This window comes from Lethenteron reissneri, chromosome 2 (genome assembly GCF_015708825.2).
Source record: "Lethenteron reissneri isolate LAM-NWPU_2019-01 chromosome 2, ASM1570882v1, whole genome shotgun sequence".
NCBI lineage: Eukaryota > Metazoa > Chordata > Hyperoartia > Petromyzontiformes > Petromyzontidae > Lethenteron > Lethenteron reissneri.
In genome coordinates, this window is record NC_083780.1 from 3,260,924 (window position 1) to 3,274,455 (window position 13,532).

The following is a 13,532-nucleotide window of genomic DNA, read 5'->3' on the forward strand; positions in this document are numbered from 1 at the left end:
ACAACGCGGTTTCTGAGAATACATATAGACCTGTGCATATATTTATATACACGCATGTATATACGTGCATACAGGTCTAGTCTTGAACATCGTCTGCACAGCAACAACTCCGGCGATTATTTTGTGTTGTGTTGCAAGAAAGTTAAGTAACAACATGTTCCGAACGCAACCATCCCCCCCCACCTCGACACCCCCACCTCCCACCTCGCCCTAAGTTCTCACCCGGGCCTCGTGTTTCCTGTTATTGGCTCTCGGTTGGTTTTGGGATAAAAGTGGCCGTTGCTTGCAGAGTCTCGGATCTCAGGGACCCAGGTCCCGCTAGCGGCTCTCTCGTTGGAGACTCGGGGAAGAGCGCGCTCCAGCAGACGAGAGGGGGGGGGGGGGTTCTGCCGCGGGGTTCTGCCGCGGGGTTCGCGTCGGGGGTATCGGCGGCGGCGAGGGGGGACCCCCAGGGGACCCCAGCGACACGTGCGAAATGTGGGCTCGAACTCTCACTCTGGTCACGGCGGTGGCCGCGGCGGTGGTGGCGGTGACAGGCGAAACGCAGGTACACACACACGCACGTGTACACACACATATACACGTGTACACACACACATGTACACACACGCACACGTACACACACGCACACGTGTACACACACACGTGTACACACACACGTGTACACACACACACACGTGTACACACACACACGTGTACACACACACACACACGTGTACACACACACACGTGTACACACACACACACGTATACAGATACACGTGTACACACACACGTGTACACACACACAGTGTACACACACGTGTACACACACGTGTACACACACAGTGTACACATACGTGTACACACATACACACTTGTACACACACACACGTGTAAACACACACACGTGTACACACACACACGTGTATACAGATACACGTGTACACACACACGTGTACACACACACACGTACACACACACACGTACACACACACACGTGTATACACACGTGTACACACACACGTGTACACACACACAGTGTACACACACGTGTACACACACGTGTACACACACGTGTACACACACAGTGTACACACACGTGTACACACATACACACTTGTACACACATACACACTTGTACACACACACACACGTGTACACACACACACGTGTACACACGCACGTGTGCACACACACGCGTACACACACGCACGTGTACACACACACACACGCACGTGTACACACACACACGCGTACACACACATACACACATGTACACACACGTGTACACACACATACACACGTACACACATGCACACACATACACGTGTGTGTGTGTGGACATGTGTACGTACACACGCATGTGTGCGTGTGTGTATGTATACACAAACACGCATACACAAACATACACATCCAAAGACAAATATCCCCCGTATAGCCTGACCAGACTGTTGGGGCAAGTGCTGTTAGCGAGCAGCAGCAGTTCTGAAGGCCGGCACGGCACAGGAGGGGGTGGGTGGGCAGCAACAACGCCGGACCGCCTTTGTCTCCCCAGTGGCGATGACTTTACACACCGCCCCAGGTACCAATTTGAGGCTGAGTCGACGTAGGGAAGACCAGTGGCGTTGCTCGGGGAGTGCGGACATCACCGAGTGGCACCATCAGAGGGGGGGGGGGGTCACATCCAAATTATTGTCTAAACACAGCTTTTTGTGCAGTTTCAGCAGCAATTTTTTTACATATATAAAAAATTATCCCGGCAGTTAGTTACAACAAAAACATTTTTCGTAAGCCCAGCTTACATGTACTACTGTATCAATATACCTACGAGGCTAAAACTCTATGCCAATTTACTTGTTAAACCTTCTAATGCGCTCCTGTCAAAGCCGCCATTGTTACCCAACGACAGTGACGCTTCGAGTCACGTGGTGGTTTCGTCTGCACGCGCCACAAGCGGGCGCTGTTGTGTTCGTCACTGCTCGTGTTTCTAAAGTCGCTGATTTAGTCAAACTTGCTGGTGTTTTGGCGACAATAGTGGTAATTAGTATTTGTGAACCTATATCAATAAAAATAGGGGTATTCTCAGATTTCTCACTTTTTTCTGGCAACAAAACTGAAACCTTTTTACGAGTCATCGTGTGCGCATTAACCACAATACTTGTGGTCAAAATACAAACGAAAAATGCACTGATAATATATGCATTGAACAATGGGGAAAACCCCTGATTACAGTATTATATTTTGGTACTGGCAAAGGAGGTCTAATGATCTATATCAATAGCTTTTTTGAGAATGAAGTGATTAAAGTAAATATTGTAATTTAAAGGTGTCATTTTAATTTTGCTAGTTGTTCATGTAACTACTATTGGCCATTGCATTCAGTGATATACGGGAATTATGATTTACGAGTTACATTAGTACAAAAAACATTAACACATTCCTGCGGAGGGAGCTGGTAGGAACGTTGGGTTGCTCGGTCAATGGCCAGGGTCAACGGCGGCGTGGTGTATTCCGCAAATATGGCCGACTGTGAGGGCGGGCACAAGCCGGCGTGAGTAGGTTAAACGTTGAGTTTTATAAAGGCACCACGGGGTGACCAGCCCCTCCCAACCCAGCCCCACCCCTCCCATTTTTGGATTCACGACGGACGGATGAACACAATAATCCCCTGTGGGCTGTTGTAACCAGGAGGTTCCTACCAGTACTAAAGATTCTGTATGATCTGGTACGGGTGGAGGTCCATGGGGGGTGACACCAACCCACGTGACGCCACTGGAGGAGACCCAAAACCGGTTCAGGATAATCGTCACTGATGTTGGCCGTGAGCGGGAATCGAACCCGGTTTGTCAGGTTCGCAGCGCAGCGCGCTAACCGCTGCATTACCGCTCCCCACTCACGTGTACACACACACACGCGTGTACACACACTCACGTGTACACACACGCGTGTACACACACTCACGTGTACACACACACACACATTCGTGTACACACTCACGTGTACACACACAGGTACACACACACTCGCGTGTACACACACACACGCACGTGTACACACACACTCGTGTACACACACACACTCGTGTACACACACACGTGTAGCCTTAACAGACTTTTGGGGAAAGTGCTGTTCGCGAGCACCTATGAAGTTCACACATACGAACACACACACATTCTCGCACACGCGAACTCTCTCACACACACATAGACCAAAGACTGGGATTAGTCGGAACTTTAAACGTACACAAGGGAACGTACACCTCCACGATTCCGTACACGTGTACACATATTGCTGGTGCTGCTGCTGCTGATGATGTTGCTGATGACGCTGTTGGTGGAGCTCTTTCAACGCCAGTCGGCTGTTCCGATACTCCCCAGCATTGTGATGGTCACGGCAGTGTTGCTGATAATGGAGACGCTGTGGTTATTGCTGATGGGGAGCAGTGGTGTCGCGGTTAGCGCTGCGCCGCGCTCCGCAGCCATGGACCCGAGTTCGACTCCCGCTCACGCCCAACACCGGGGACGATTATCTGAATCGGTCCTGAGCCTCCCCTAGGTCGACTCAGCCTCAAATGAGTAACTGGTGCAGCAAGGCCGTAGCCATGTAGTCAACATTGGGGGGGGACCAAATCTTCCAGAGGGTCTGGGGGTCCCAACCCAGAAAAAAAATCTACATTTGCCATTTTCTGCCTAAATATTAAAAAAAGTCACTAACACATGGGATGGACTTTTTATTTATTTATTACAACAATGTCGAATAGTGTATTGTATTACATTGCTCTGTTTTAACTTTTTTTTACCATTTCTTGTTTCATTGTATGTAATGGCCCAGATATTGTGGCCAAGGTTAAGCAAAGTGTTGTTTTTATTTACATAGCATAGCAATTTTTTTATAGCATAATATTGGGGGGGGGGGGGGCATTTTAAGCATATTTGTGTCCCCCCCAATATAAATAATAATTACGGCCTTGTGGTGCGCTGTGTAAAATCGTCGCCACTCGGGAGACAAAGGCGGTCGGGCGTGGTGTTGGCCACCCACCCCCTCGTGTGCCGCAGTGCCGGCCTTCATAGGTGCTCGCTAACAGCACGTGCACCAACAGTCTGTTAGAGACAACACGGGAGGTGGGGGAGGGGTCTTTGTATTTGTTGCTGCTGCTACTCACCACCATCATCACTATCCGGCAGGTGGAGTGTGCGGGCGGGGCACGAGACTCGCTGCACAACTACTCGGCGTGGACTCTGAACGAGTCTCGCCTGGTCCCGCTCAGCGAGTTCAGAGGTCAAGTGCTGCTCGTGGTCAACGTGGCGACCTTCTGAGGGCTCACGACCCAATACTGGGGTAGGGACAGCTGCCGCTGGGGGAGGGGGTCCCCTAGGCTAAACTAAATCACTCAACGTGGTGGCCTTCAATGGCGATGTTCTTCACTAATTTTGAGAGGGAGTGGGTCGCCACTTTCGCCGATAAGACATCGTCAGTGTGAGCGAGGGTTGCCGCAACATTTGAAACCTTGTGGGGGTTGTGACATCAGCACGATGATGATGATGGGGGGGGGGGGGTCTTGGCTGTTTGTCTGGTGGGGGCCGCGAGTCGTCAGGGGCCGCACTAAAGGCCACCAGGGGCCCCGCCAGTGGCTAAAATAAATAAATAAGTGCATCTACCTTGTGACCTTCTGAGGGAGGGCTCGCAACCAAATAATGGGGTAGGGGCAGCTGCCACTGGAAGGGTCCCCGAGGACAAATGATAACACTGTGTAACACATTTTTATTTATTTTGTTCCTGGGCCAGTAGTGGATAGTTTTGCACAGAACTTCAACATTATCAAAATCAATTGAGTGTCCTTGTTGGCACGCGTGTGCAGCTACTGCTGACAGTTGTATTTGGGAGAGCGTAATATTTCTCTGATGTTTTTTTAGTCTTGTGCTGATCATTCGTCCATCACCCCCCTCCACGCCCCCACCAGACCTGAATGCACTACATTCCCATCTCCCGGAGTTCCAGGTGCTCGCTTTCCCGTCTAACCAGTTCGGGAAGCAGGAGCCTGGCTCCAAGGAGGAGATTCTTCCCGGACTCAAGTAGGTGGCCATTGTGGATCTGTCTCTCTCTCTCTCGCTCGTCCTCTCTCTGTGTCTCTCTCTGGCTCAGTCTCTCGTTCGGTCTCTCTCTCTCCGCGTCTCTTGCTCTGTCCCTCTGGGGCCGCGGCGATATCACCACTCACGATTCAATATCAGATATCACGACGACCTGTGACGACTATCGCGACGATTATCGCATAACCAGGGGGTCGACAACCTGCGGGTCTGGAGCCGCATGCGGCGGCTCTTGAAGGGACTGCTTCGTGGCCGTTATGAATTAAGGACACCCACCACCGTCTAGTGTTCACCATAGTGCATTGCTGCGGCTCTTGCGATATTGAAGGGGGGGGGGGGGGGTTATCTTTATACGGAATTCGACAAAAAGTGCCTCTTCTTGTTATTGTTGGCTGCCCGCATCACCGAGTGATGCAACGGATAGCTCGAGGTAGGCGGTTCGAACTCGTCCGGCCGGCCGGCTACCCTGGTTAATACTGCGGAGCACGTTAACCCTGACTTTGATCATAAGGGCGCCACGGTGGATATGAGATGTTAACTACCTCGCCTGGTGTGCAGGAGGTCGTGGGTTCGATCCTGACCCTGACGATGCCCGCTGTATACGTTGGAGTTTGCGTGTTCAATCTCCCCGTAGTGGTCGCGTGGATTTTTCTGCCGGTACTACGGGTTTTCGCCTCCACATTTAGAATCAACAACGAGTGTTTCGAATATTTGGCTGCGAAAAATGTTCACGTGATAAGCCACTTCGTTGAGCTATCATTTGTGGCCAGGTCGTTTCTGAAAGAAAAAAAAGAGCTGTCTAGCTCAGCGGCCCTTACCTGGTAAGATACAAGACATGTGTTGTTTTCACAACAAATATTGTCCGCTTCACTCACGCAATGGATGGTTAAGATTCCCTGGCGTAAGTCGCAAGAGTTGCCACTGGTTTAACTTTGCCAAGATGAACACCGCAAATTATTCAATTGGGATGATGGGTTCAAACCCCTCTCTCCTCTACCTCGCCTCTCTCTTTCTACGACTTTCCTCCATCTCTCTCCCCCTCCCCATCTCCCCCCCCCATCTCTCTCCTATCTCCCCCACCTCATCCGTCTTCCCCCCCCCCCCCGCCCGCCCCGCCCCCCAGGCACGTGAGACCTGGGAAGGGTTTTGAACCAAACTTTCCGATCTTCAAGAAGGGAGACGTGAACGGGGCGGAGGAGCAGCCACTCTACACCTACCTCAAGGTGGGGGGCGGGGGGGTTGGGGGGCGGGGGGTAGGGGAACGTTGCCCCCCACCCACACCCCACCCCAGCGGGGGGCGGGGGGGGCCTCAGAGCAGGGGGTGTAGGGGGTAATGTGAGTGATGATGGTGATGGTAATGTGAGTGATGATGGTGGTGATGGTAATGTGAGTGATGATGGTAGTAGTAATGATGGTGATGGTAATGTAAGTGATGATAGTGGTAATGATGGTGGTGGAGATGGTAATGTGAGTGATGGTGGTGGTGATGGTGGTGGTGTTGATGCTCGTCCGAAAAAAACAACCCCCTACCTCCTCGTGGTGTCAGGCGGCAAAGCTGTGGTGGGCAGTGCCGTGGGGGGAGGGCCAAATTAGATTGGCCTTTCCCCTCATGGCGTTTGTAACCACCACGGTGGCCAAATGGGGGCTCTGGGCGGGTGCGAGGGGCTGGTAACCCCTCCACCTTCAATTAATTACCACTAAACCACGATTGAAAATTGTATTTAATAAGCTTGTGCCGGAGGCCCCGGGGGAACAGGCGTCTATGACGTCTCCTGGCCAAACACCATTTGGCGGAGCAAGAAGACTGAATCCTTACCCTCGGGGCTCCTCCAGAAACAAACAAAAAAACACTAGGTGAGGCCACATGGAATGTTCGAACGCTCACTGTGGAGGAGAGGCTGCTACTCCTCTGTCGGGAGCTGGACCGGTACTGCCTGGATCTCTTTGGTATTCAGGAGGTCCGGTGGACCGGCTCTGGTTCCTGCCACCATGAGGGGTGGACAGTCCTCTTCCCGGGGCAGTAGACTGCCAAACAACAGGGTGTGGCTCTTCTTCTGAACACAAGAATGAAGGGGGCATGGGAGAGTGGCGGTGAGGTGTGGGAAGCTGTAAGCCCCAGGCTACTTTGGGCTCGCCTTCCCATCAACCGGAGGCGATGAGTGGTGGTCGGGGTTACTTATGCCCCCACCGAAGACGAACATCCGTGGAGGGATGCGGGCAAGTCCGATGAGTCAGATGCCTTCTATGACCTCCTGTCACAGGTGCTAGCTAAAGTGGCCCCTCGGGATAGAGTCATCTTGTTGGGTGACTTCAATACCTGAGTTGGCCATGATGCTGGCACCGGGTCTGGAGTGATTGGAAGGCATGGGCCAGATCAGCTCAATAACAACGGCAGGAGGCTGCTAGATTTTTGTGCAGCCCATGGGCTTATCACTACCAACACGTTGTTCCCGCATTGGCGCATCCACACAACATCATGGATGCATGCCGTTGGACAAAGTGGGGATGACCCTGCCGAGGCTGCGGTGCCTCAAATATTGGAAGAAGTCACCCCCTGTGAGTGGCTGGCTGAGGTGCCATAGGTTGATGGCACCTCAGATGATCTGCCAAGCAAAATGTTGAGGGAGGTTGGTGTTTGAGCACAGACTGCCATACATGACATCATAACAACAGTCTGGACCACTAGACGTGCTCCGCAGGACTGGAAGGATGCCCTGGTTGTCCCCCTCTTTAAGAAGGGGGACCGCACAGACTGTAACAACTACAGGGGCATCTCACTCCCCAGTGTGCTGGGAAAGGTCTTGGCAAGGATGATTCAACATCGCCTTGCTAAGCACCCTGAGGAGAGGCTTGTGGAGCCCCAATGCGGTTTCAGCAAAGGGTGGTCCTGCACAGATGGCATATTTTCTGTCCGTCTGCTACAGTAGAGGTGTAGGGAATTCCAACAAGACCTACATCTCTGCTTTATTGACCTGGTCAAGGCCTATGATACCATCAGTAGGCCTGGGATCTGGGTTGTTCTTCGTGCTTTCGGAGTCCCTGACCCTCTGCTCACGATCATTAAGGACCTTCATGATGGTGAGCGGGCCTGGGTAAAACTATGTGGCTGAGAGTCGGAGGCATTCCCTGTACACCTTGGGATGAGACAGGGATGTCCTCTGGCTCCCACATCATTTAACATCCATGTCGTTCGTGAAACCTTCAATTGCTGTACCAGAGGAATTTCCATCTGGTACAGATACAATGGGAGGCTGATCGATGCCCGGGTGCGTTAAAGGGATGGCTCCCTATTGGTCAACCATGTTACGTATGCCGATGATCTGGTAATTGCTGATCACTCAGAGGAGGAGTTGGAGGTGCTGCTGCTGAGACTGGAGTGTGCCACTAAGAGGTGGGGCCTTACCATCAGCCCCACCAAAACTAAAGACCTGCCTGGGTATTTTATACCATCAGACACTCCACCCCCACATCTCCCAATTGGTGATGGGGCATTTGTGCAAAGAGTGGAGAGTTTTCCATACCTGGGCAGTGTGCTCATGACCGGCTCCGGTTTAACAACAGATTTCTCACTCCGAATCAGTCGAGCGGCATTATCTTTTCATCGGTTGCGTAACGCTGTGTGGAAGCTACTATCTGGTCTGTTGCTCCACACAAAGCTTCGGGTCGTCTTGGCTATGGTCATGCCCTCCCTTCTCTATGCTTGGGAAACGTGGACCCCCCTAATGGAGCATCGTCGCCGGTTAGAAATATTTAGGCTGACCTGCCTATGATCCATCCTGGGTTTAACCAGGCTGGATTTTGTGACGAGCTCACAAATCGTTGAAAGATCTGGACCAAATGCCATTGGTGAGCACCTCCGGCAGGCAAGGCTGCGTTGGCCGAGTCATGGAGCTGGCATGACTAAACAGCTTTTGTTCAACCGAATAGATGGGGCTAAATGGACGCGGCACGGGTTAGAAAAGAGATGAATTGATGTGGTACAAGAGGATGTGGAGCTGAGTGGACTTGCAGATGACTGGTACCAACGGTGCCAAGATTGGCCTCTGTGGAGGAGGCTCGTGAAGGATGCTTCTGGGCAGTTGGAGGCAGTCGCCCTCCAGCAAAAACAGAGGGCAGAGGAGCGATGCTCACAACAACGAGCGAAGCGCCGGGCGGCTAAAACACAGCAAGTTGGCACAGTAGGGGACACAGGTGGTGTATCGGCCACTCATCTCAGTCAGTCGACCCGTGGCACCTGGGTCTGCCCCGGGACCTCCTGCCGGCGGTTGTTCGACACTTCACGTGGCCTTAACGTGCACAGAGCCTGGCACAAGCGCCGTGGTGACGTCACCGCCACTTTGTGGCGAATGTCGGTTGTTGTTGTTGGTGATAATGATGGTGGTGATATTAGCGATGGTGATGATAACAATCACACACTCCCCATCCCCAACACTCCCTCCTCCGTCTCCTATCGCCTGCCCCCTCCACCCCAGACGTCGTGCCCTCCCGTGGGCGACTCGTTCGGCAACCCGCACGGGCGCCTCTTCTACGAGCCGCTGCGAGTCTCCGACGTGAAGTGGAACTTCGAGAAGTTCCTCGTGAGCGCCGCGGGACGCCCCGTGCGACGCTACGCGCCCCTCGCACCCATGTCGGCCGTGCGCAGGGACATCATCGCTTACCTCTCCTCCTCGTCGTCATCGTCCCGGTCCTCCATGCAGCAACATCATTATCAGCAGCAAGAGCAGGAGCAGGACACCCATCACCACCACCACAGCCACCACAGCCACCACAGCCACCAGGTCCCCCATCACCGCTAGGCACTCCGAGTGCCCACCACGTGAAGCAGTCATCTTCCTTCTGCTCCTCCCTCAACATTCACTCCCCCACCCCCCTCAGCTCACCCCCACCAGCTCACCCCCACGACCCCCTTAATCTCCCCACCCCCCCCCCCCCCCCTCATGACGACGACCACCACTACCGCCGTTCCTGTTCCCGCTTCAAATTCTCATTACATGGCTCTCGCTCGATCCCCATTCACCCAATCCATTCGTCACCAATTTCGCTTTTGTACCGAGTGCACGCACCACAGGTTCGCCCATTACAACGTCTTCTCGTCTATTGTATTCGCCCCATCCCCACCCACCGTTACATTCACACATTCTGCCGTTCTTAATTGGGCAAGGCGCTAGGAAAATTACGATGAGATTTTGACCCCCCACCACTGTCTGGCATTGACGACATGGCTCTACCATCCAATGGGAAGCCAGTCCCATTGATTCACACCTAGAGCCAGACCCATTCATTAATTCACTCCGGGTCCCATTCATTCACACCCAGAGCCAGACCCATTCATTAATTCACACCCAGTCCCATTATTGAGACCTAGGCTCATGCATTCAATCACCAGACCCCATCCTCTTCATTCATTCCCACCCAGTCCCATTCATTCTAAAGGCGTCGCATCGTTCCGGCCTCACATGGACCAGGTTCTCATCCAAACCAGCACCAGAGCCCCCCCCCCCCATTCACCAGCCCCGTCGGCCTCCCCAATTGGTCGCCTGCCGCCTCGCCAATCCACTCACAGCCAATCATCTCTGCTTCCACCACCCCCTCCTCCTTCACTCTCCCCCATATACACCCCCACCCCCCCAAGCCTGGACTTCTGACCCACGACCGCCCCCCCCCCCAGCTTCAAGAACACGAATCCATGCTAAACTGGACTCCCATGGTAAACTGAACTCCCGTGGTAAACTGAACTCCCATGGTAAACTTAACTCCCATAATAAGCTGGATTTCCATGGTAAAGTTGACTCCCATGGTAAACTGAACTCCATAATAAACTGAACTCCCATGGTAAACTGGACTCCCATAGTAAACTGGACTCCCATGGTAAACTGAACTCCCATAATAAACTGGATTTCCATGGTAAACTGAACTCCCATAATAAACTGGACTCCCATGGTAAACTGGATTTCCATAGTAAACTGAACTCCCATAATAAACTGGACTCCCATGGTAAACTGAACTCCCATAATAAACTGGACTCCCATGGTAAACTGTATTCCCATGGTAAACTGAACTCCCATGGTAAACTGGACTGCCCCTTAACGATCCCTGCTGCATGCGGCTCCATAGCCGCATGTTGCTGACCCCCCCCCCCCCCCCCCCAGCTGGATCGTGTTCGTGCGGCGAGACAATCACCCCCCTCACCCTGACAATTCCCCCTCTCCGGGGGGGGGGGGGGTGGGGGGGTGTAAGGGAGGGGCTCCCCCACTTTGCCGCCCCCTTCATGACGGCCCCCCCCCAACCACCGCGCCGTCGCGGTGTGGGGGGGGCACCGAGTTAGGGACCCCCCCCCTCACCCTGATAAAGGGCCGGGGGGGGGTGCAGCCGGGGGTCCCTTTAGTGCATTCAGGACCCCCCGGTTGTAGGCATCCCTCGGGGCGGCTGTGTGGGACCCCCCCTTGAACCCCTCTGAAACCCCCACCCCCTGGACAGGGATCAAGGGTCAAGAGTCAACGGTCAAGGGTCAGGGGTCGAGGCATTAAATGCAATGTAAGCACAACTCCCGTGTCTCCGCGTCGTCACTCGCATCAGCCGTGGTCGATCCACTGCTGGATGAAGGCCTCACTACACCACCCCCCCCCCCCATCTCACTACACCACCCCCCCCCCCCCATCTCACTCGCTGTCCCGCCATGCAGCGACGATCCACGCACACCCAGCAGCGGCTGCCGTGCTGCTCACCACGAGCCGGTGGCACCACTCCATCTCCCTTGGGGGACGTCCTGTCGGACGCGGGGAGAACGGATAAACAATGCGGTTCAGTGCATCGGCCAATTGGCTTCCACCACGATACCATCGTCACCATCATCGTTGCCATCGTCGTTGCCAAGGTCACCATCGTCACCATCATCACCATCGTCACCATCACCGCCATCACCATCGTCACCATCACCGCCATCAGCGTCGTCATCATCGTCACCATCATCATTGCCATGGTCCCCATCATCGCCATCATCCAGCAGCATCGGGTCCCAGCAAAGCCGACTCTGGGCCGGTTTTCACCTCTGTGGGTCTCACCGGCAGTCAGGGCCGATTTCACAGACGCCACTGCCGAGCGAAAGAGCTCTGCGTGCAACTGGGGACCCGTGTCGAACCCAGGCCCCGGATCTCACGGGCCCTTGCCTACGAAACAAGCGGGGGAATGAAACGACACTCCTGTTGAGATGCGGCCTGGCGATCACAAATAGATCGCTCAACGAAGTGACCGATATCATCATCAACATCTTTGCGTGGAAACGAAAAACAGCAGCAGCAGCGGCAGCAAAGTGCTCTACACGCGTGACGTTTCGATTTAAAGCTTTCATGCCTGCAGGGATTAATCTTCTTGGTTCTTTCGGTAAAGTCACGTAGAAGGGAATAAAATAATAAAAATAAAACATAATAAAATAATATATAATATTAATTACCGAAAGAACCAAGAACACGCGTGACATTGATTCTAAACATGGAGGGGAGTAGAGGGGTGGGGGGGAAACCGGAGGACCGGGAGAGAGGAAATAAACCCCACGCGACCACCACGGGCTCACCGGGCAGTCCCTCGGCACGGGCTCGAACAAGTGTGCCCCCCCCCCGCCACTGCTGATGAGACCCGGAATGGGCGAAGCCGGTCCACGGCGTTGCGGACGATGAACAAAACGCCGCTTCGACGCTTACGGGCGTGGGGGGAGCCGGGGGGTGAAGCCATCCGGTGGGAGCGGGGGGGGGGGGGAGTTGAACCCGACCCCGTCAAGACGACACGCGGAGTTGCGTTCACATTCCGCCGATACCAACACCATCAACACCATCAACACCACCAACACCATCAACACCATCAACAACACCAACAACACCAACGCCATCAACACCATCAACAACACCAACACCATCAACAACACCATCAACACCAACAACAACACCATCAACAACACCATCAACACCATCAACAACACCAACACAATCAACAACACCAACACACCATGAACACCATCAACACCATCAACAACACCATCAACATCATCAACATGAACATCAACACCATAAACAAAAAGACAAAGACCTCCCCCCCGTGTAGCCTTAGCAAACTGTCGGGGCAAGTGCCGTTAGCGAGCAGCTATGAAGGCCGGCACGGCACACGAGGGGGTGGGTGGCCAGCACCACGCCCGGCCGCCTTTGACTCCCCCAGTGGCGATGTTTTTACGCACCGCACCAGGTACTCATTTAAGGCCGAGTCGACCCAGCGAATCTCACAACCGGTTCAGACAATCGTCACCGGTATTGGCCGTGAGCGGGAACCTAAGCCGGGCCGCGAGCGGTTAGCGCTACGCTGCCGCTCCCCGCCACAACGCAGTAGCCCAGCCGCACGCGACGCCTTTTTGGCGATTAAAGCCGAAATCCACGGCGGGCGTTGTGCGCGCTGCTGCCGACGGCCTTCGTGGGGGTG

General features: G+C 53.8%; 1 protein-coding gene across 1 annotated transcript; it reads left to right on the top strand.

The window, feature by feature from the left end:
* Positions 1-339: 339 nt before the first annotated feature.
* LOC133342710 (glutathione peroxidase 3-like) lies at positions 340-11,613 on the top strand. Its single transcript, XM_061552046.1, has 5 exons — positions 340-547; positions 4,167-4,320; positions 4,943-5,054; positions 6,193-6,292; positions 9,542-11,613. Exons 1-5 carry the CDS (start codon positions 476-478, stop codon positions 9,863-9,865), a joined length of 762 nt encoding a protein of 253 aa, XP_061408030.1. The 5' UTR covers positions 340-475; the 3' UTR covers positions 9,866-11,613.
* Positions 11,614-13,532: the final 1,919 nt, after the last annotated feature.